The sequence below is a fragment of the Pezoporus occidentalis genome, unplaced genomic scaffold (assembly GCF_034315485.1).
Source record: "Pezoporus occidentalis ecotype Australia unplaced genomic scaffold, CSIRO_AGI_Poc_V1 ctg646, whole genome shotgun sequence".
NCBI lineage: Eukaryota > Metazoa > Chordata > Aves > Psittaciformes > Psittacidae > Pezoporus > Pezoporus occidentalis.
In genome coordinates, this window is record NW_026915994.1 from 1 (window position 1) to 23919 (window position 23919).

At 60.2% G+C, this 23919-nt stretch overlaps 1 protein-coding gene across 1 annotated transcript in view; it reads right to left on the bottom strand.

Moving 5' to 3' along the window:
• Nucleotides 1-6: 6 nt before the first annotated feature.
• LOC134174969 (helicase domino-like) overlaps nucleotides 7-23919 on the bottom strand; it is a gene marked incomplete at its 3' end in the record, with an annotated part of 34080 nt that continues 10167 nt past the window's right edge. Inside the window, exons 4-14 of the mRNA XM_062640361.1 lie at nucleotides 23246-23346; nucleotides 22174-22249; nucleotides 19235-19324; nucleotides 16240-16335; nucleotides 14149-14396; nucleotides 12239-12416; nucleotides 9376-9512; nucleotides 9110-9279; nucleotides 6177-6369; nucleotides 2678-2814; nucleotides 7-13 (exon numbers count right to left, since the gene is read on the bottom strand). Coding sequence (XP_062496345.1) covers nucleotides 7-13; nucleotides 2678-2814; nucleotides 6177-6369; nucleotides 9110-9279; nucleotides 9376-9512; nucleotides 12239-12416; nucleotides 14149-14396; nucleotides 16240-16335; nucleotides 19235-19324; nucleotides 22174-22249; nucleotides 23246-23346 — 1433 coding nt within the window. The remainder of the gene's footprint in view (nucleotides 14-2677; nucleotides 2815-6176; nucleotides 6370-9109; nucleotides 9280-9375; nucleotides 9513-12238; nucleotides 12417-14148; nucleotides 14397-16239; nucleotides 16336-19234; nucleotides 19325-22173; nucleotides 22250-23245; nucleotides 23347-23919) is intronic.

A 23919-nucleotide genomic window follows, 5' to 3' on the forward strand; every position in this document is an offset into this window, starting at 1 on the left:
GGTGGCCTTGGTGCTGTGGGGCACAAGGGGGGTCAGTGGGGTGATGGGGGTATAGGGGGTGATGGGGGTATGGGGGGTAATGGGGGTGATGGGGCTATGGGGGTATAGGGGGGAATGGGGGTGATGGGGGTCAGTGGGGGTGATGGGGGATATAGGGGGCAATGGGGGTGATGGGGGTATGGGGGTATATGGGGTGATGGGGGATATAGGGGGGAATGGGGGCATGGGGGGTGATGGGGGATATAGGGAGCATAGGAGGGAATGGGGGTATAGGGGGTAACAGGGGTAATGAGGGTATAGGGAGTAATGGGGGTATAGGGGGGAATGGGGGATATAGAGGGTATAGGAGGTAATGGGGGTATAGGGGGTGATGGGGGGAATGGGGGTGTATGTGTGACACATGACACGTGACACCCATGACCACACGTGTTCCACCCATGTTCATCCATGACCACACATGTTCCACACATGTCCCACACGCGTCCCACCCATGACCACCCATGTCACACCCATGTTACATCCATGACCACCCATGTGACACCCATGACCACACGTCACACATGTTCTACCCATGTCACACCCATGACCACACATTTTCCACGTGTCCCACCCATGACCACACGTGTTCTACCCATGACCCACACGTGTCCCACACGTGCTCTACCCATGACCACCCATGACCCACACGTGTCCCATACATGTCCCACACGTGTTCTACCCATGACCACCCATGACCCACACGTGTCCCACCCATGACCCACACGTGTCCCATACATGACCCACACATGTTCCACCCATGTCCCACACGTGTCGCATCCATGACCACCCATGACCCACACGCGTCCCACCCATGACCCACACATGTTCCACCCATGACCCACACGTGTCCCACCCATGTTCATCCATGACCACACATGTTCTACCCATGACCCACACGTGTCCCATACATGACCACCCATGTCCCACACGTGTCCCATACATGACCCACACGTGTTCCACCCATGTTCATCCATGACCACACATGTTCTACCCATGACCCACACATATCCCATACATGACCACCCATGACCCACACGTGTCCCATACATGACCCACACGTGTCCCACCCATGTTCATCCATGACCACACATGTTCTACCCATGACCCACACGTGTCCCATACATGACCACCCATGACCCACACGTGTCCCATACATGACCCACACGTGTCCCACCCATGTTCATCCATGACCACACGTGTTCTACCCATGACCCACACATGTCCCACATGTGTCCCATCCATGACCACCCATGTCCCACACGTGTCCCACCCATGTTCCACCCATGTCCCACGTGTCGCATCCATGACCACCCATGACCCACCCATGTCCCACCCATGACCCACACGTGTCCCACCCATGACCCACCCATGACCCACACGTGTTCTACCCATGACCCACACGTCCCACACGTATCCCATCCATGACCACCCATGATCCACACGTGTCCTACCCATGACCCACACGTGTCCCACCCATGACCCACACATGTTCATCCATGACCCACACGTGTCGCATCCATGACCACCCATGTCCCACACGTGGCCCACCCATGACCCACACGTGTCCTACCCATGACCCACCCATGTTCTACCCATGACCACACATGTCCCATCCATGACCCACACGTGTCCACCCATAACCCACACGTGTCCACCCATGACCCACACGTGTCCCATACATGACCCACACGTGTCCCACACATGTTCTACCCATGACCCACACGTGTCCCATACATGTCCCACACGTGTCCCACCCATGACCCACACGTGTCCCACCCGTGTCCCCCCATGACCACCCATGACCCACACGTGTCCTACCCATGACCCACACGTGTCCTACCCATGACCCACACGTGTCCTACCCATGACCCACACATGTTCCACCCATGACCCACACGTGTCCCATACATGATCCACACATGTCCCACACGTGTCCCACCCATGTTCATCCATGACCACACGTGTCCCACCCATGACCCACACGTGTCCCCCGCGTGTCCCACCCATGACCCACACGTGTCCCACACGTGTCCCACCCATGACCCACACGTGTCCCACCCATGACCCACACGTGTCCCACACATGTCCCACACGTGTCCCATCCATGACCACCCATGTCCCACACGTGTCCCACCCATGTTCATCCATGACCCACACGTGTCCCATACATGACCCACACGTGTCCCACCCATGACCCACACGTGTCCCACACGTGTCCCACCCATGACCCACGCGTGTCCCATACATGATCCACACATGTTCCACCCATGACCCACACGTGTCCCACCCATGACCCACACGTGTCCCACCCATGACCCACGCGCGTCCCACCCATGACCCACGCGCGTCCCACCCATGACCCACGCGTGTCCCACACGTGTCCCATACATGACCCACCCGTGTCCCACGTGTGTCCCATACATGACCCACACGTGTCCCATACATGACCCACACGTGTCCCACACATGTTCTACCCATGACCCACACGTGTCTCACCCATGTCCCACCCATGACCCACACGTGTCCCACACATGTTCTACCCATGACCCACCCATGTTCTACCTATGACCACCCCTGTCCCACACGTGTTCTACCCATGTCCCACCCATGACCCACGCGTGTCCCCCGCGTGTCCCACCTGGCCTGGGCCATGAAGTCGTCGTAGAGGAATCGCTGGCGCTGGGAGAGGCGGCACCTGAGGACGTGCTCGAACTTCTGCGGCATCTGCTTCTCCACGTCCACCTTGAGGCGGCGCAGCAGGAACGGCCGCAGCACCTGGGGGGAAAGGGGGCAGAGCAATGGGGGGCAGCCCCACAGAAACCAGACCCATAGAAACCAGACCCATAACACCCAGACCCATAGAGAAACCAGACCCATACAGAAACCAGACCCATAGAGAAATCAGACCCATAGAAACCAGCCACATAGAAAGCAGAAAGGGGGCAGAGCAATGGGGGGCAGAGCAATGGGGGGCAGCCCCATAGCACCCAGACCCATAGAAACCAGACCCATGGAAACCAGACCCATAGAAACCAGACCCATAGAAACCAGACCCAGAGAAACCAAACCCATAGAAACCAGACCCATAGAAACCAGACCCATAGAAACCAGACCCATAGAGAAACCAGACCCATAACACCCAGACCCATAGAGAAACCAGACCGATAGAGAAACCAGACCCATAACACCCAGACCCATAGAGAAACCAGACCCATAGAGAAACCAGACCCATAGAAACCAGACCCATAGAGAAACCAGACCCATAGAAACCAGACCCATAACACCCAGACCCATAGAAAGCAGACCCATAGAAACCAGACCCATAGAAACCAGACCCAGAGAAACCAGACCCATAGAAACCAGACCCATAGCACCCAGACCCATAGAAACCAGACCCATTGAAACCAGACCCATAGAAAGCAGCCCCAGAGAAAGCAGCCATAGAGAAACCAGCCCCATAGAAAGCAGACCCAGAGAAAGCAGAAAGGGGGCAGAGCAATGGGGGGCAGAGCAATGGGGGGCAGCCCCATAGCACCCAGACCCATAGAGAAACCAGACCCATAGAAACCAGACCCATAGAGAAACCAGACCCATAGAAAGCAGCCACAAAGAAAGCAGCCCCATAGAAAGCAGCCATAGAGAAACCAGCCCCATAGAAAGCAGCCCCATAGAAAGCAGCCCCATAGAAAGCAGCCCCATAGAAAGCAGCCCCATAGAAAGCAGAAAGGGGGCAGAGCAATGGGGGGCAGCCCCATAGAAACCAGACCCATAGAAAGCAGAAAGGGGGCAGAGCAATGGGGGGCAGCCCCATAGCACCCAGACCCATAGAAACCAGACCCATAGAAACCAGACCCATAGAGAAACCAGACCCATAGAAACCAGACCCATAGAAACCAGCCCCATAGAGAAACCAGACCCATAGAAACCAGACCCATAGAAACCAGACCCATAGAAACCAGCCCCATAGAGAAACCAGACCCATAGAAACCAGACCCATAGAGAAACCAGACCCATAGAAACCAGACCCATAGAGAAACCAGACCCATAGAAACCAGACCCATAGAGAAACCAGACCCATAGAGAAACCAGCCCCATTGAAACCAGACCCATAGCACCCAGCCCCATAGAAACCAGACCCATAGAAAGCAGAAAGGGGGCAGAGCAATGGGGGGCAGCCCCATAGCACCCAGACCCATAGAGAAACCAGCCCCATAGAAACCAGACCCATAGAAACCAGACCCAGAGAAACCACAAAGGGGGCAGAGCAATGGGGGGCAGCCCCACAGAAACCAGACCCATAAAAAGCAGAAAGGGGGCAGAGCAATGGGGGGCAGCCCCAGAGAAAGCAGCCCCATTGAAACCAGCCTCATTGAAACCAGCAAGGGGGCAGCCCCACAGAAACCAGCCCCAGAGAAACCCTCCATCCTCCACAGACCACACTCCATCCCCCATAGGGTACCCTCCATCCCCTACAGACCCCCATAGGGTATCCTCCATCCCCCTATAGCCCCTCATAGACCCTCATAGGGTACCCTCCATCCCCCCCAGACCCCCACAGAGCCCCATAGGGTACCGTCCACCCCCCATAGCCCCCCATAGACCACCCTCCACCCCCCACAGACCACCCTCCATCCCCCACAGACCCCCATAGACCCCCATAGGGTACCCTCCATCCCCCATAGCCCCCCATAGACCACCCTCCACCCCCCATAGGCCCCCATAGGGTACCCTCAATCCCCTATAGACCCCCATAGACCACCCTACATCCCCTATAGACCCCCATAGGGTACTCTCCATCCCCTATAGCCCCCCATAGGGTACTCTACATCCCCCACAGACCCCCATAGACCACCCTCCATCCCCCATAGGGTACCCTCCACCCCCCACAGACCCCCATTGGGTACCCTCCATCCCCTATAGCCCCCCATAGGGTATCCTCCATCCCCCTATAGCCCCTCATAGACCCCCATAGGGTACCCTCCATCCCCCACAGACCCCCATAGGCTTCCCTCCATCCCCCACAGACCCCCCCCCCTATAGACCCCCATAGGGTACCCTCCATCCCCCATAGCCCCCCACAGACCACCCTCCATCCCCCATAGGGTACCCTCTCCCCCTATAGCCCCCCATAGACCACCCTCCATCCCCCCCAGACCCCCATAGACCCCCATAGGGTACCCTCCACCCCCATAGCCCCCCATAGACCACCCTCCACCCCCCATAGCCCCCCATAGGGTACCCTCCATCCCCTACAGACCCCCATAGACCACCCTCCATCCCTCATAGGGTACCCTCCATCCCCTATAGATCCCCATAGACCACCCTCCATCACCCATAGGGTACCCTCCATCCCCTACAGACCCCCATAGGCTACCCTCCATCCCCTATAGCCCCCACACAGGGTATCCTCCATCCCCCTATAGCCCCTCATAGACCCCCATAGGCTTCCCTCCATTCTCCATAGACCCCCATAGGGTACCCTCCATCCCCCATAGCCCCCCACCCCCCATAGGGGACCCCCTCCATCCCCCATAGGGTACCCTCCATCCCCCATAGCCCCCCATAGACCACCCTCCATCCCCCATAGGGTACCCTCCACCCCCCATAGCCCCCCATAGACCACCCTCCATCCCCCATAGGGTACCCTCCCCCATAGCCCCCCATAGACCACCCTCCATAGGGTACCCTCCATCCCCAGACCCCCATAGCCCCCCATAGGGTACCCTCCATCCCCCCACAGACCCGCATAGACCCCCATAGGGTACCCTCCACCCCCCATAGCCCCCCATAGACCACCCTCCATCCCCTATAGCCCCCCATAGGGTACCCTCCATCCCCTATAGACCCCCATAGACCACCCTACATTCCCTATAGAACCCCATAGGGTACCCTCCATCCCCTATAGACCCCCATAGACCCCCATAGCCATCACCCATAGGGTACCCTCCATCCCCCATAGCCCCCCATAGACCACCCTCCATCCCCCCCAGAGCCCCATAGGGTACCCTCCACCCCCCATAGGGTACCCTCCATCACCTATAGACCCCCATAGGATATCCTCCATCCCCCTATAGCCCCTCATAGACCCCCATAAGGTACCCTCCACCCCCCATAGGGCACCCCCCCCCACCCCCCACCTTGTGCAGGCGCTTGACGAGGCTCTCGTTGTACTCCTGGCTGCCCTCGATCATGCCCGTCAGGGGGTTCGAGAACCACTCCTTGAACTCCCGGTGGGACTGGAACACTCGGGGCATCAGGAAGTGCATGAGGGACCAGAGCTCCATGAGGCTGTTCTGCAGCGGCGTGCCCGTCAGCAGCAGCCGCCGCTGGCTGCAAAAGAGGGGAGGAAAGCACCCAGTCAGCACCCAGCAGCACCCATCAGTACCCATTGGTACCCAGTCAGCACCCATTGGTACCCATTGGTAGCCAGTCAGCACCCAGCAGCACCCATTGGTACCAATTGGTACCCAGTCAGCACCCATCGGCACCCATCGGTACCCATCAGTACCCATTGGTACCCAGTCAGCACCCAGCAGCACCCATCGGTACCCATTGGTACCCAGTCAGCACCCATTGGTACCCAGGGATGCTCTATGGGCATCCATTGGCACCCACTGGTACCCAGTCAGCACCCAGCAGCACCCATTGGTAGCCAGTCAGCACCCATCGGTACCCAGTCAGCACCCATCGGCACCCAGGGATGCTCTATGGGCATCCATCGGCATCCACTGGTACCCATCGACACCCATTGGTACCCAGTCAGCACCCATTGGTACCCAGGGATGCTCTATGGGCATCCATTGGCACCCATTGGTACCCAGTCAGCACCCATCGGCACCCAGGGATGCTCTATGGGCATCCATTGGCACCCATTGGTACCCATCAGCACCCATTGGTACCAGTCAGCAATCAGCGGTACCCAGGGATGCTCTATGGGCATCCATTGGCACCCATTGGTACCCAGCAGCACCCATTGGTACCCATTGGTACCCAGTCAGCACCCATCGGTACCCAGGGATGCTCTATGGGCATCCATTGGCACCCATTGGTACCCAGTCAGCACCCAGCAGCACCCAGCGGCACCCATTGGTACCCAGTCAGCACCCATCGGCACCCAGGGATGCTCTATGGGCATCCATCGGCACCCATTGGTACCCATCGACATCCATTGGTACCCATTGGTACCCAGTCAGCACCCATCGGTAGCCAGGGATGCTCTATGGGCACCCATCGGTACCCAATCAGCATGCATCGGTACCCATCGGCACCCATTGGTACCCAGTCAGCACCCATCGGTACCCAGAGATGCTCTACGGGCATCCATCGGCACCCATTGGTACCCATTGGCACCCATTGGTACCCATTGGTACCCAGCAGCACCCATCGGTACCCAGGGATGCTCTATGGGCACCCATCGGTACCCAGTCAGCATCCATGGGTACCCATCGGCACCCACTGGTACCTAGTCAGCACCCATCGGTACCCAGAGATGCTATATGGGCATTCATCGGCACCCATTGGTACCCAGTCAGCACCCAGCAGCACCCATCAGTACCCATTGGTACCCAGTCAGCACCCATCGGTACCCAGAGATGCTCTATGGGCATCCATCGGCACCCATTGGTACCCATCGGCACCCACTGGTACCCATTGGTACCAGGTCAGCACCCATGGGTGCTCCATGAGGCTGTTCTGCAGCGGCGTGCCCGTCAGCAGCAGCCGCCGCTGGCTGCAAAAGGGGGGGGGGAAGAGCACCCAGTCAGCACCCATTGGTACCCATTGGTACGTAGTCAGCACCCATCAGTACCCAGTCAGCACCCATTGGTACCCATCGGCACCCATTGGTACCCAGAGATGCTCTGTGGGCATCCATCAGCATCCACTGGTACCCATCGACACCCATCGGTACCCAGGGATGCTTTATGGGCATCCATCGGCACCCATTGGTACCCAGCAGCACCCATTGGTACCCAGTCAGCACCCATCGGTACCCAGGGATGCTCTATGGGCACCCATCGGTACCCAGTCAGCATCCATGGGTACCCATTGGTACCCAGAGATGCTCTGTGGGCATCCATGGCATCCATCGGCACCCATTGGTACCCAGGGATGCTCTATGGGCATCCATTGGCGCCCATTGGTACCCATCGGCACCCATAAGCACCCATTGGTACCCAGTCAGCACCCATTGGTACCCAGGGATGCTCTATGGGCATCCATCAGCACCCACTGGTACCCAGTCAGCACCCATTGGTACCCAGCAGCACCCATCGGTACCCAGGGATGCTCTATGGGCATCCATCGGCACCCACTGATAGCTATCAGCATCCATCAGCACCCATGTAGGCTCTATCAAGGGGGATACAAGGAACCAAATGGCACCCATCAGCACCCATGGGTGCTCTATAGGGTTGATACAGGAAACCCATCAGCACCATCAGCATCCATTGCTACCCATCACCCCCTATGCATGCTCTATCAAGGGGGATACAAGGAACCCATTAGCACCCATCGGCACCCATGGGCACCCATTAGCACCCATCAGCACCCATGGGTGCTCTATGGGGGAATACAAGGAATCCATCCCCATCCATTGGTACCCATCAGCATCCATCAGCACCCATCACCACCCATGTATGCTCTATCAAGGGGGATACAAGGAACCCATTAGCACCCATGGGTACCCATCAGCACCCATGGGTGCTCTATAGGAGGGATACAGGAAACCCATCAGCATCATCAGCATCCTTTGGTACCCATCAGCATCCATCAGTACCCATCACCACCCACCTATACTCTATTGGTGTGGATACAAGGAACCCATTAGCACCCATGGGCACCCATTAGCACCCATGGGCACCCATTAGCACCCATCAGCACCCATGGGTGCTCTACGGGGGAATACAAGGAATCCATCACCATCCATTGGTACCCATCAGCACCCATTGGTACCCATCAGCATCCATCGGTACCCATCACCACCCACCTATACTCTATCGGTGTGGATACAAGGAACCCATTAGCACCCATGGGCACCCATTAGCACCCATCAGCACCCATGGGTGCCCACCTATTGAAGTTAAGCAAGGACTGCCACCGCTGGGACTTGAAGTTCTTGATGTTTTGGGCCTCATCCAGGATCAGGTACTTCCAGTTCTTCCTCCTGAAGGCCTGATGGTCCTGGAGCACCAGCTTGTAGGACGTGATGCACACATGGAAAGCATTGGGTTTGGTCCAGCCCTATGGGGTTGAGATGAATGGGATGTCAATGGGGTGCTAAAATGGGTGCTGGGTGTCACCCACCCCCCCCTGTTCCCAGCACCCATGGGTGCTCACCTGGCGCTTGAGGCGTCGTTCTTTCTGTGCCCCATAATAGGTGAGGATCTTGAAGCTGGGGCACCAACGTTTGAGCTCCATCTCCCAGTTGAGCATCACGCTGGTGGGCACGATGATGAGGTGGGGGCCCCAGCTGCCTGCAATGGGGGGGTGGAAGGGGGTCAGGGCACCCATGGGTGCTGGGGGGTGGGGAGGGTGAGGGGAGAGCGGATGTGGGTGGTGGAAGGGGGGGAAATAGGGGCTATGGGGGGGGTAGAGCACCTATGGGTGATAGAGGGGGGCATAGGGATGGATAGGGGCCATGGGGGGGTATAGGACCTATGGGTGATGGGGGGCATCCATAGGGATGGGTAAGGGGGTAGAACAACTTATGGGTGATGGGGGGCACCCATAGGGATGGGTAAGGGGGTAGAGCACCTATGGGTGATGGGGGGCACCCATAGGGATGGGTAAGGGGGTAGAGCACCTATGGGTGATGGGGGGCACCCATAGGGATGGATAGGGGCCATGGGGGGGTATAGGACCTATGGGTGATGGTGGGCACCCATAGGGAGGGGTAAGGGGGTAGAGCACCTATGGGTGATGGTGGGCACCCATAGGGATGGATAGGGGCCATGGGGGGGTATAGGACCTATGGGTGATGGGGGGCACCCATAGGGAGGGGTAAGGGGGTAGAGCACCTATGGGTGATGGGGGGCCACCCATAGGGATGGGTAAGGGGGTAGAGTACCTATGGGTGATGGGGGGCACCCATAGGGATGGATAGGGGCCATGGGGGGGTATAGGACCAATAGGGTGTATAGGGTGATGAGAGCACCCATAGGAATGAATAGGTCCAATACAGGGGGTACAGCACCCATGGGTGCTCAGTGATCCCATAGGGTTGTACAGGTCCCATATGAAACCTACAGCACCCATGGGTGCTCAGGGAGCCCATAGGCATGTACAGGTCCCATATGGAGCCTACAGCACCCATGGGTGCTATGGGGCACCCCCACCCCCCATCCCAACCCTCCATCACCCCCAGACCCTAAAGCCTCCCCTATATGGACCCTATAACACACCCACCCTTAAAGACCCACGGAGGCAAGACGAGCACACCCCCCCCCAGCACCCATGGGTGCTCAGTGATCCCATAGGGATGTACAAGTCCCATATGGAGGCTGCATCACCCATGGGTGCTCTGGGATCCCATAGGGCTGCACAGGTCCCATATGGAGCCTACAGCACCCATGGGTGCTCAGGGAACATATAGGGATGTACAGGTCCCATATGGAGCCTACAGCACCCATGGGTGCTCTGGGAGCCCATAGGGTTGTACAAGTCCCATATGGAGGCTGCATCACCCATGGGTGCTCAGTGATCCCATAGGGCTGCACAGGTCCCATATGGTGACGACAGCACCCATGGGTGCTCAGTGATCCCATAGGGTTGTACAAGTCCCATATGGAGCCTACAGCACCCATGGGTGCTATGGGGCACCCCCACCTCCCATCCCAACCCTCCATCACCCCCAGACCCTAAAGCCTCCCCATCACCCCTATATGGACCCTATAACACACCCACCCTTAAAGACCCACGGAGGCAAGACGAGCACCCCTCCCCCAGCACCCATGGGTGCTCAGGGAACCCATAGGGATGTACAAGTCCCATATGGAGGCTGCATCACCCATGGGTGCTCTGGGATCCCATAGGGTTATACAGGTCCCATATGGAGGCTGCATCACCCATGGGTGCTCACTGATCCCATAGGGCTGCACAGGTCCCATATGGTGACGACAGCACCCATGGGTGCTCAGTGATCCCATAGGGCTGCACAGGTCCCATATGGAGCCTACAGCACCCATGGGTGCTATGGGGCACCCCCACCTCCCATCCCAACCCTCCATCACCCCCAGACCCTAAAGCCTCCCCTATATGGACCCTATAACACACCCACCCTTAAAGACCCATGGAGACAAGACGAGCACCCCCCCCCCAGCACCCATGGGTGCTCAGGGAACCCATAGGGATGTACAGGTCCCATATGTTAACTATAGCACCCATGGGTGCTCTGGGATCCCATAGGGTTGTACAGGTCCCATATGGAGCCTACAGCACCCATGGGTGCACAGGGAACATATAGGGATGTACAGGTCCCATATGTTGACTATAGCACCCATGGGTGCTCTGGGAGCCCATAGGGTTATACAGGTCCCATATAGAGCCTACAGCACCCATGGGTGCTCACGGAACATATAGGGATGTACAGGTCCCATATGTTGACTATAGCACCCATGGGTGCTCTGGGAGCCCATAGGGTTATACAGGTCCCATATGGAGCCTACAGCACCCATGGGTGCTCAGTGATCCCATAGGGTTATACAGGTCCCATATGGAGCCTAGAGCACCCATGGGTGCCCATAGGGATGCACTGGTCCCATATGGAGCCTACAGCACCCATGGGTGCTATGGGGTACCCCCACCCCCATCCCAACCTTCCAGCACCCATAGGTGCTCAGGGAGCCCATAGGAATGCACAGGGCCCATATGGAGGCTACAGCACACAGGGGTGCCCATAACGTTGTACAGGTCCCATATGGAGCCTACAGCACCCATGGGTGCTCAGTGATCCCATAGGGCTGCACAGGTCCCATACGGAGCCTAGAACACCCATGGGTACCCATAGGGATGCACTGGTCCCATATGGAGCCTACAGCACCCATGGGTGCCCCTGAGGACCCCTACCTCCATCCCAACCCTCCATCACCCCCAGACCCTAAAGCCTCCCCTATATGGACCCTATAACACACCCACCCTTAAAGACCCACGGAGACAAGACGACCACCCCCCCCCAGCACCCATGGGTGCCCCCCACCCTCACCCTTCTCGCAGGCCAGGTGAGCCAGGAGGGAGATGGTTTGGATGGTCTTGCCCAACCCCATCTCGTCGGCCAGGATCCCATTGAGTTTCTTCTCGTACATGGTCACCAACCAATCCAGCCCTATATGTTGGTACTCCCTTAGGGTGCCCCTCAGCAGGTGTGGGATTGGGGTCTTCACCTAAAGGGAGACATAGGGTTAGCACCCAGACCCATAGAGCACCCATGGTGGGGTGAAGGTGGGGGGGGGGGAGGTAGGACCCTAGGGTGGCTCCATAGAAACCTATGGGGGTGGAAGGAGAGCTTTAGGACCCTGGGGTGGCCCTATGGGGCTGTATGGGGATGGATTGGGGGGGGATCCAGGACACAGGGGTGGCCCTATGGGGCTGTATGGGGATGGATTGGGGGGGGGAATCTAGGACACAGGGGTGGCCCTATGGGACCCTATGGGCACGGATGGGGGGCTCTAGGACCCTGGGGTGGCCCCATAGAACCCTATGGGCATGGATGGGGGGGCTCTAGGACCCTGGGGGTGGCCCCATAGAACCCTATGGGCATGGATTTGGGGGGGGGCCTAGGACCATGGGGTGGCCCTATGGGACCCTATGGGCATGGATGGGGGGGCTCTAGGACCCTAGGGTGGCCCTATGGGACCCTATGGACATGGATGGGGGGCTCTATGACCCAGGGGCTGCCCCATAGAACCCTATGGTGGTGGAGGGGGATCTCTAGGACACACGGGTGGCCCCATAGAACCCTATGGACATGGATGGGGGGCTCTAGGACCCAGGGGTGGCCCTATGGGACCCTATGGACATGGATGGGGGGCTCAAGGACCCAGGGGCTGCCCCATAGAACCCTATGGCGGTGGAGGGGGATCTCTAGGACACACGGGTGGCCCCATAGAACCCTATGGACATGGATGGGGGGCTCTAGGATGCAGGGGCTGCCCCATAGAACCCTATGGTGGTGGAGGGGGGGCTCTAGGATGCAGGGGTGGCCCCATAGAACCCTATGGACATGGATGGGGGGCTCTAGGAGGCAGGGGTGGCCCCATAGAACCCTATGGACATGGATGGGGGGTTCTAGGACCCTGGGGTGGCCCCATAGAACCCTATGGACATAGATGGGGGGCTCTAGGACGCAGGGGTGGCCCCATAGAACCCTATGGGCATGGATGGGGGGCTCTTGGACGCAGGGGTGGCCCCATAGAACCCTATGGACATGGACGGGGGGCTCTAGGACCATGGGGTGGCCCCATAGAACCCTATGGGCATGGATGGGGGTGCTCTAGGACCCAGGGTTGGCCCCATAGAACCCTATGGACATAGATGGGGGGCTCTAGGACGCTGGGGTGGCCCCATAGAACCCTATGGACATGGATGGGGGGCTCTAGGACCCAGGGGTGGCCCCATAGAACCCTATGGACATGGATGGGGGGCTCTAGGACACGCGGGTGGCCCCATAGAACCCTATGGACATGGATGGGGGGCTCTAGGACCCAGGGGTGGCCCCATAGAACCCTATGGACATGGATGGGGGGCTCTAGGACACAGGGGTGGCCCCATAGAACCCTATGGACATGGATGGGGGGCTCAAGGACACAGGGGCTGCCCCACAGAACCCTATGGACATGGATGGGGGGCTCTAGGACGCAGGGTTGGCCCCATAGAACCCTATGGACATAGATGGGGGGCTCTAGGACGCAGGGGTGGCCCCATAGAACCCTATGGACATGGATGGGGGGCTCTAGGACGCAGGGGTGGCCCCATAGAACCCTATGGACATAGATGGGGGGCTCTTAGGACACAAAGGTGGCCCCATAGAACCCTATGGCGTCAGAGGTGGGTCTCTAGGAGCCATGGGTGCTCTATGGGGCGGGTGCTATGGGGCGTGTGTGGGGTGGGTGCTACCTGGGTGGTGGCCAGGGTGTACCCCTTGGGCTGAAGGCTCTCTGCGGCGGCGGCGATGTCGGTGATCTCCTTCTTTGGGGTGGGGGTGATGGGGGGTGGAGGCGGTGGGGTGGTGGGGGGTGGCGTGGGGGCCCCTTCCTCTTCCTCTTCCTCCTCCTCTTCCTCGTCCTCGTCTTCGTCCTCGTCCTCTTCTTCCTCGTCTTCGTCGTCCTCCTCCTCTTCCTCGTCGCTCTCGGCTGCTGGGGAGTCTGGGGGGGTATAGGGGGGGGCTCTAGGACCCTGGGGGTGGCCCCATAGATCTCTATGGGCATGGATGGGGGGGCTCTAGGACCCTGGGGGTGGCCCCATAGATCAATATGGGCATGGATGGGGTGCTCTGTGACCCTAGGGTGGCCCCATATATCTCTATGGGCATGGATGGGGTGCTCTGTGACCCTAGGGTGGCCCCATAGATCTCTATGGGCATGGATGGGGTGCTCTGTGACCCTAGGGTGGCCCCATAGAACCCTATGGACATGGATGGGGGGGCTCTAGGACCCTGGGGGTGGCCCCATAGGACCCTATGGGCATGGATGGGGGGGGGGCCTAGGACCCAGGGGTGGCCCCATAGAACCCTATGGGCATGGATGGGGTGCTCTATGACCCTAGGGTGGCCCCATAGAACCCTATGGGCATGGATAGGGGGGCTCTAGGACCCTGGGGGTGGCCCCATAGATCTCTATGGGCATGGATGGGGTGCTCTGTGACTCTAGGGTGGCCCCATAGAACCCTATGGGCATGGATGGGGGGGCTCTAGGACCCTGGGGGTGGCCCCATAGATCTCTATGGGCATGGATGGGGTGCTCTGTGACTCTAGGGTGGCCCCATAGAACCCTATGGGCATGGATGGGGGGGCTCTAGGACCCTGGGGGTGGCCCCATAGATCTCTATGGGCATGGATGGGGTGCTCTGCGACTCTAGGGTGGCCCCATAGATCTCTATGGGCATGGATGGGGGGGCTCTAGGACCCTGGGGGTGGCCCCATAGATCTCTATGGGCATGGATGGGGTGCTCTGTGACCCTAGGGTGGCCCCATAGAACCCTATGGGCATGGATGGGGGGCTCTAGGACCATGGGATGGCCCTATGGCACCCTATGCTCATGGATTGGGGGGGGCCCTAGGACCCAGGGGTGGCCCCATAGAACCCTATGGGCATGGATGGGGGGCTCTAGGACCATGGGGTGGCCCTATGGCACCCTATGGGCATGGATGGGGGGGCTCTAGGACCCTAGGGTGGCCCTATGGCACCCTATGGGCATGGATGGGGGTCTCTAGGACCCAGGGGTGGCCCTATGGCACCCTATGGGCATGGAAGGGGGTCTCTAGGACCCATGGGGTGGCCCTATGGCACCCTATGGGCATGGATGAGGAGGTCTCTAGGACTATGGGTTGGCCCTATGGCACCCTATGGGCATGGATGGGGGTCTCTAGGACCCATGGGGTGGCCCTATGGCACCCTATGGGCATGGATGAGGAGGTCTCTAGGACTATGGGGTGGCCCTATGGCACCCTATGGGCATGGATGGGGGTCATTAGGACCCAGGGGTGACCCTATGGCACCCTATGGGCATGGATGGGGGGCTCTAGGACCATGGGGTGGCCCTATGGCACCCTATGGGCATGGATGGGGGGCTCTAGGACTATGGGGTGGCCCCATAGAACCCAATGGGCAGTGGAGGGGGGTCTCTAGGACCCAGCGGTGTCCCCATAGAACCCAATGGGCAGTGGAGGGGGGTCTCTAGGACCCAGCGGTGTCCCCATAGAACCCTATGGGCATGGATGGGGGGCTCTAGGACCCAGCGGTGTCCCCATAGAACCCAATGGGCAGTGGAGGGGGGTCTCTAGGACCCAGGGGTGGTGCTAGAGCACCCATGGGTGCCCTTACAGCACCCATGGGTGCCCTATAGCACCCATGGATGACACTATAGAACCCATAGATGCTCTTATAACACCCGGGGGGGGGCTTTCTCTATGCCCCCTATGGGTGCCCCAATACACCCATATGCACCCATATGCCCCCCCCCCCCCCCAGCACCCATGGGTGCTCCTACCTGAGCGGGTGCTGCTGGCGCCGGGGGGGGACTCGCAGTCGGAGTCAGCGAAGGCTCCGGCGTAGCGCTGCAGCAGCTCCTCCATCGGCAGCGCCCCTGCGGGACCAGGGCACCCATGGGTGCTGGGTGGGTGCCAGGGCACCCATGGGTGCTGGGTGGGTGTCAGAGCACCCATGGGTGCTGGGTGTGTAATGGCATCTATGGGTGCTGGGTGTGTAATGGCACCTATGGGTGCTGGGTGTGCAACGGCACCCATGGGTGCTGGGTGGGTGCCAGGGCACCCATGGGTGCTGGGTGCGCAAAGGCACCTATGGGTGCTGGGTGTGTAATGGCACCTATGGGTGCTGGGTGTGTAATGGCAGCCATGGGTGCTGGGTGTGCAATGGCAGCCATGGGTGCTGGGTGGGCGGCAGGGCACCCATGGGTGCTGGGTGTGTAATGGCAGCCATGGGTGCTGGGTGTGCAACGGCACCCATGGGTGCTGGGTGGGTGCCAGGGCACCCATGGGTGCTGGGTGTGCAAAGACACCTATGGGTGCTGGGTGTGTAATGGCAGCCATGGGTGCTGGGTGGGCGGCAGGGCACCCATGGGTGCTGGGTGGGTGCCAGGGCACCCATGGGTGCTGGGTGTGTAATGGCAGCCATGGGTGCTGTGTGTGCAATGGCAGCCATGGATGCTGGGTGTGCAATGACACCCATGGGTGCTGGGTGTGCAATGGCACCTATGGGTGCTGGGTGTGTAATGGCACCTATGGGTGCTGGGTGTGCAAAGACACCCATGGGTGCTGTGTGTGCAATGGCAGCCATGGATGCTGGGTGTGCAATGACACCATGGGTGCTGGGTGTGCAAGGACACCCATGGGTGCTGGGTGTGCAATGGCACCCATGGGTGCTGGGTGCATGCGAGAGCACAGATGGGTGCTGTGTGCATAATGGCACCCATGGGTGCTGTGTGTGCAATGGCAGCCATGGATGCTGGGTGTGCAATGACACCCATGGGTGCTGGCTGTGCAAAGACACCCATGGATGCTGGGTGTGTAATGGCACCTATGGGTGCTGGGTGTGCAAAGACACCCATGGGTGCTGTGTGCATGCGAGAGCACAGATGGGTGCTGCGTGCGTAATGGCAGCCATGGGTGCTGTGTGTGCAAAGGCACCCATGGGTGCTCTCCATGAGGGCACCCATGGGTGCTGTGTGTGCAATAGCAGCCATGGATGCTGGGTGCGTAATGGCACCCATGGGTGCTGCGTGCGTAACGGCACCCATGGGTGCTGCGTGCGTAACGGCACCCATGGGTGCTGCGTGCGTAACGGCACCCATGGGTGCTGCGTGCGTAACGGCACCCATGGGTGCTGCGTGCGTAACGGCACCCATGGGTGCTGCGTGCGTAACGGCACCCATGGGTGCTGCGTGCGTAACGGCACCCATGGGTGCTGCGTGCGTAACGGCACCCATGGGTGCTCTCCATGAGGGCACCCATGGGTGCTGTGTGTGCAACGGCAGCCATGGATGCTGGGTGCGTAATGGCACCCATGGGTGCTGTGTAATGGCACCCATGGGTGCTGTGTGCGTAATGACGTCCATAGGTGCTCTATGGGTCCCCCATGGGTGCTGTGTGCGCGGTGGCACCCATAGGTTTTGTGTGTTTAGTGCACCCATAGGTGCTCAATGGGTCCCCCATGGATGCTGTGGGTGTAGTGGCACCCATGGGTGCTCTCTGGGTCCGCCATGGGTGCTGTGTGTGCAGTGGCACCCATGGGTGCTCTCTGGGTCCGCCATGGGTGCTGTGTGTGCAGTGGCACCCATGGGTGCTCCCTGGGTCCACCATGGGTGCTGTGTGGCCGGTGGCACCCATGGGTGCTCAATGGGTCGCCCATGGGTGCTGTGTGTGTAGTGGCACCCATGGGTGCTCTCTGGGTCCGCCATGGGTGCTGTGCATGCAGTGGCACCCATGGGTGCTCAATGGGTCGCCCATGGGTGCTGTGTGTGTAGTGGCACCCATGGGTGCTCAATGGGTCCGCCATGGGTGCTGTGCGGGCGGTGGCACCCATGGGTGCTCAATGGGTCGCCCATGGGTGCTGTGTGGCCGGTGGCACCCATGGGTGCTCTCTGGGTCCGCCATGGGTGCTGCGTGGCCGGTGGCACCCATGGGTGCTCTCTGGGTCCAACATGGGTGCTGTGTGTGCAGTGGCACCCATGGGTGCTCAATGAGTCCGCCATGGGTGCTGTGTGTGTAATGGCACCCATGGGTGCTCAATGGGTCCCCCATGGGTGCTGTGTGTGTAATGGCACCCATGGGTGCTCTCTGGGTCCGCCATGGGTGCTGTGTGTGCAGTGGCACCCATGGGTGCTCTCTGGGTCCGCCATGGGTGCTGTGCGTGCAGTGGCACCCATGGGTGCTCAATGGGTCCGCCATGGGTGCTGTGTGTGTAGTGGCACCCATGGGTGCTCAATGGGTCCCCCATGGGTGCTGTGTGTGCAGTGGCACCCATGGGTGCTCAATGGGTCCGCCATGGGTGCTGTGTGTGCAGTGGCACCCATGGGTGCTCTATGGGTCCGCCTTGGGTGCTGTGTGGCCGGTGGCACCCATGGGTGCTCTCTGGGTCTGCCATGGGTGTTGTGTGGGCGGTGGCACCCATGGGTGCTCAATGGGTCCCCCATGGCTGCTGTGTGTGCAGTGGCACCCATGGGTGCTCTCTGGGTCTGCCATGGGTGCTGTGTGGCCGGTGGCACCCATGGGTGCTCTCTGGGTCCGCCATGGGTGCTGTGTGTGTAGTGGCACCCATGGGTGCTCAATGGGTCCGCCATAGGTTCTGTGTGTGTAGTGGCACCCATGGGTGCTCTCGGGGTCCCCCATGGGTGCTGCGTGGCCGGTGGCACCCATGGGTGCTCCCTGGGTCCGCCATGGGTGCTGCGTGGCCGGTGGCACCCATGGGTGCTCTCTGGGTCCCCCATGGGTGCTGTGTGGCCGGTGGCACCCATGGGTGCTCCCTACCTTCCCGGGCCAGGTCATCCAGCTCCTGTTTGTGGTCCACGTCCCCCTCGAGCCGCTCCTGCGCCGCGATCGTCTCCTCCTCGTCCTCCCCTGCGGGGACACCCAATGGGTGACATCAGCACCCAGTGGGTGACACCAGCACCCAGTAGGTGACATCAGCTCCCAATGGGTGCCATTGACCGTAATGGGTGACATCAGCACCCAATGGGTGACATCAGCACCCAATGGGTGCCTCTGACCCCAGTGGGTGACATCAGCACCCAGTGGGTGACATCAGCACCCAGTGGGTGCCATTGACCTCAATGGGTGCCATTGACCTCAATGGGTGATACCAGCACCCAATGAGTGACATCAGCACCCAGTGGGTGCCATTGACCATAATGGTTGACATCAGCGCCCAATGGGTGCCACTGACCCCAATGGATGACATCAGCACCCAGTGAGTGACATCAGTACCCAATGGGTGCCACTGACCATAATGGGTGACATCAGCACCCAATGGGTGACATCAGCACCCAGTGGGTGACATCAGCACCCAATGGGTGCCATTGACCTCAATGGGTGACACCAGCACCCAATGGGTGCCATTGACCATAATTGGTGACATCAGCACCCAGTGGGTGACACCAGCACCCAATGGGTGCCACTGACCCCAGTGGGTGAGATCAGCACCCGATGGGTGCCATTGACCATAATGGGTGACATCAGCACCCAATGGGTGCCACTGACCCCAGTGGGTGACATCAGCACCCGATGGGTGCCATTGACCTCAATGGGTGCCATTGACCTCAATGGGTGACACCAGCACCCAATGAGTGACATCAGCACCCAGTGGGTGCCATTGACCATAATGGGTGACATCAGCACCCAATGGGTGCCACTGACCCCAATGGATGACATCAGCACCCAGTGAGTGACATCAGTACCCAATGGGTGCCACTGACCATAATGGGTGACATCAGCACCCAGTAGGTGTCATTGACCATAATGGGTGACACCAGCACCCAATGGGTGACATCAGCACCCAGTGGGTGACATCAGCACCCAATGGGTGCCATTGACCTCAATGGGTGACACCAGCACCCAATGGATGCCACTGACCCCAACGGGTGACACCAGCACCCAATGGATGCCACTGACCCCAACGGGTGACACCAGCACCCAATGGGTGCCATTGACCCCAACGGGTGACACCAGCACCCAATGGGTGCCATTGACCCCAACGGGTGACACCAGCACCCAATGGGTGCTATTGACCCCAATGGGTGCCATTGACCTGAAAGGGTGACACCAGACCCCAATGGGTGCCATTGACCCCAATGGGTGCTATTGACCCGAAAGGGTGACACCAGCACCCAATGGGTGCCATTGACCCGAACGGGTGACACCAGCACCCAATGAGTGCTATTGACCCCAATGAGTGCTATTGATCCCAATGGGTGCCATTGACCCGAAAGGGTGACACCAGCACCCAATGGGTGCCATTGACCCGAAAGGGTGACACCAGCACCCAATGGGTGCTATTGACCCCAATGGGTGCCATTGACCCCAACGGGTGACACCAGCACCCAATGGGTGCCATTGACCCCAACAGGTGACACCAGCACCCAATGGGTGCTATTGACCCCAATGGGTGCCATTGACCCGAACGGGTGACACCAGCACCCAATGGGTGCTATTGACCCCAATGAGTGCTATTGACCCCAATGGGTGCCATTGACCCAAAAGGGTGACACCAGCACCCAATGGGTGCCATTGACCCCAACGGGTGACACCAGCACCCAATGAGTGCCATTGACCCCAATGGGTGCCATTGACCCGAAAGGGTGACACCAGCACCCAATGGGTGCCATTGACCCCAACGGGTGACACCAGCACCCAATGAGTGCCATTGACCCCAATGGGTGCCATTGACCCGAAAGGGTGACACCAGCACCCAATGGGTGCTATTGACCCCAATGGGTGCTACTGACCCCAATGGGTGCCATTGACCCGAAAGGGTGACACCAGCACCCAATGGGTGCCATTGACCCCAATGGGTGCTATTGACCCCAATGGGTGCCATTGACCCGAAAGGGTGACACCAGCACCCAATGGGTGCCATTGACCCGAAAGGGTGACACCAGCACCCAATGGGTGCTATTGACCCCAATGAGTGCTACTGACCCCAATGGGTGCCATTGACCCCAACGGGTGACACCAGCACCCAATGGGTGCTATTGACCCCAATGAGTGCTACTGACCCGAACGGGTGACACCAGCACCCAATAGGTGCTATTGACCCCAATGGGTGCTATTGACCCCAATGAGTACCATTGACCCGAAAGGGTGACACCAGCACCCAATGGGTGCTATTGACCCCAATGGGTGCCATTGACCCGAAAGGGTGACACCAGCACCCAATGGGTGCCATTGACCCGAACGGGTGACACCAGCACCCAATGGGTGCTATTAACCCCAATGGGTGCCATTGACCCCAATGGGTGCCACTGACCCCAACGGGTGACACCAGCACCCAATGGGTGCTATTGACCCCAATGGGTGCCACTGACCCCAATGGGTGCTATTGACCCGAAAGGGTGACACCAGCACCCAATGGGTGCTATTGACCCCAATGGGTGCCATTGACCCGAACGGGTGACACCAGCACCCAATGGGTGCCATTGACCCCAATGGGTGCTATTGACCCGAAAGGGTGACACCAGCACCCAATGGGTGCCATTGACCCCAATGGGTGCTATTGACCCGAAAGGGTGACACCAGCACCCAATGGGTACTACTGACCCCAATGAGTGCCATTGACCCGAAAGGGTGACACCAGCACCCAATGGGTGCCATTGACCCCAATGGGTGCTATTGATCCCAATGGGTGCCATTGACCCCACTGGGTGCCAGCCCCCACCCATGGGTGCCCCCTTCCCCCCCCCCCCATTTCTCACCCTCTTCCTCCTCGGCTGCGAACTCCTCATCCTCCTCACGCAGCTCCCAGGGGCTCTTGTTCTGCTGCAGCAGCGCCTGGGGGGTCAGGGTGGGGGTCAGGGTGGGGGTCAGGGTGGGGGTCAGGGTGGGGGTCAGGGTGGGGGTCAGGGTGGGGGGGGACTGAATTGGGTGGGGGTCAAGGTGGGGGGGGCCTTGCATTGGGTGGGGGTCAGGGTGGGAGGGGGACTGAATTGGGTGGGGGTGTCCTAGCATTGGGTGGGGGTTAGGGTGGGGGTCGGGGGGGGGGGGGCCTGCATTGGGTGGGGGTCAGGGTGGGGGGGAACTGGATTGGGTGGGGGGGGGGGTCCATGCATTTGGTGGGGGTCAGGGTGGGGGGGGGACTGAATTGGGTGGGGGTCAGGGTGGGGGGGTCCTAGCATTGGGTGGGGGTCAGGGTGGGGGGGTCCCTGCATTGGGTGGGGGTCAGGGTGGGGGGGGACCCTGCATTGGGGGGGGGGGGGGGGGCATGCATTTGGTGGGGGTCAGGGTGGGGGGGTCCTTGCATTGGGTGGGGGTCAGGGTGGGGGGGTCCTAGCATTGGGTGGGGTTTAGGGTGGGGGTCAGGGTGGGGGGGTCCTTGCATTGGGTGGGGTTTAGGGTGGGGGTCAGGGTGGGGGGGGTCCTTGCATTGGGTGGGGTTTAGGGTGGGGGTCAGGGTGGGGGGGGTCCTTGCATTGGGTGGGGGTCAGGGTTGGGGGGAACTGGATTGGGTGGGGGTTAGGGTGGGGGTCAGGGTGGGGGTGGGTCCCTGCATTGGGTGGGGGTCAGGGTGGGGGTTAGGGTGGGGGGGGTCCCTGCATTGGGTGGGGGTCAGGGTGGGGGTCAGGGTGGGGGGGGTCCCTGCATTGGGTGGGGGTCAGGGTGGGGGGGGTCCCTGCACTGGGTGGGGGTCAGGGTGGGGGGGGTCCCTGCATTGGGTTGGGGTCAGGGTGCGGGGGGGACTGAATTGGGTGGGGGTCAGGGTGGGGGTTAGGGTGGGGGGGGTCCCTGCATTGGGTGGGGGTCAGGGTGGGGGTCAGGGTGGGGGGGTACCTGTGGGGGGAGGGTCCCCAGCACCTCCTGCAGGTCCCGGGGCCGGGTCTCAGGGGGGGACCCATCGGGGGGGTCCTCATCCGGGAGCTCCATGTCCCCATCTGCACATGGGGGGGGGGGGCAGCACCCATGGGTGCCCCATCCCCCTCCTCAGCACCCATGGGTGCCCATCCCCTCCTTAGCACCCATGGGTGCCCCTGTGCCCATCCCCTTTGGGTGCCCCATCCCCTCCTTAGCACCCATGGGTGCCCCTGTGCCCATCCCCTTTGGGTGCCACATCCCCTCATTAGCACCCATGGGTGCCCCTGTGCCCATCCCATTTGGGTGCCCCATCCCCTCCTTAGCACCCATGGGTGCCCCTGTGCCCATCCCCTTTGGGTGCCCCATCCCCTCCTTAGCACCCATGGGTGCCCCTGTGCCCATCCCCTTTGGGTGCCCCATCCCCTCCTTAGCACCCATGGGTGCCCCGGTGCCCATCTCATTTGGGTGCCCCATCCCCTCCTTAGCACCCATGGGTGCCCCTGTCCCCATCCCCTTCCCTATTCCCCTTGGATACCACAGCCCCCATCACCCCAGGTCCCCATAGCACCCATGGGTGCCCCTATCCCCATCACCCCATAGCACCCATAGGTGCCCCCATCCCCATCCCTATCCCCCTCGGATACCACAACCCC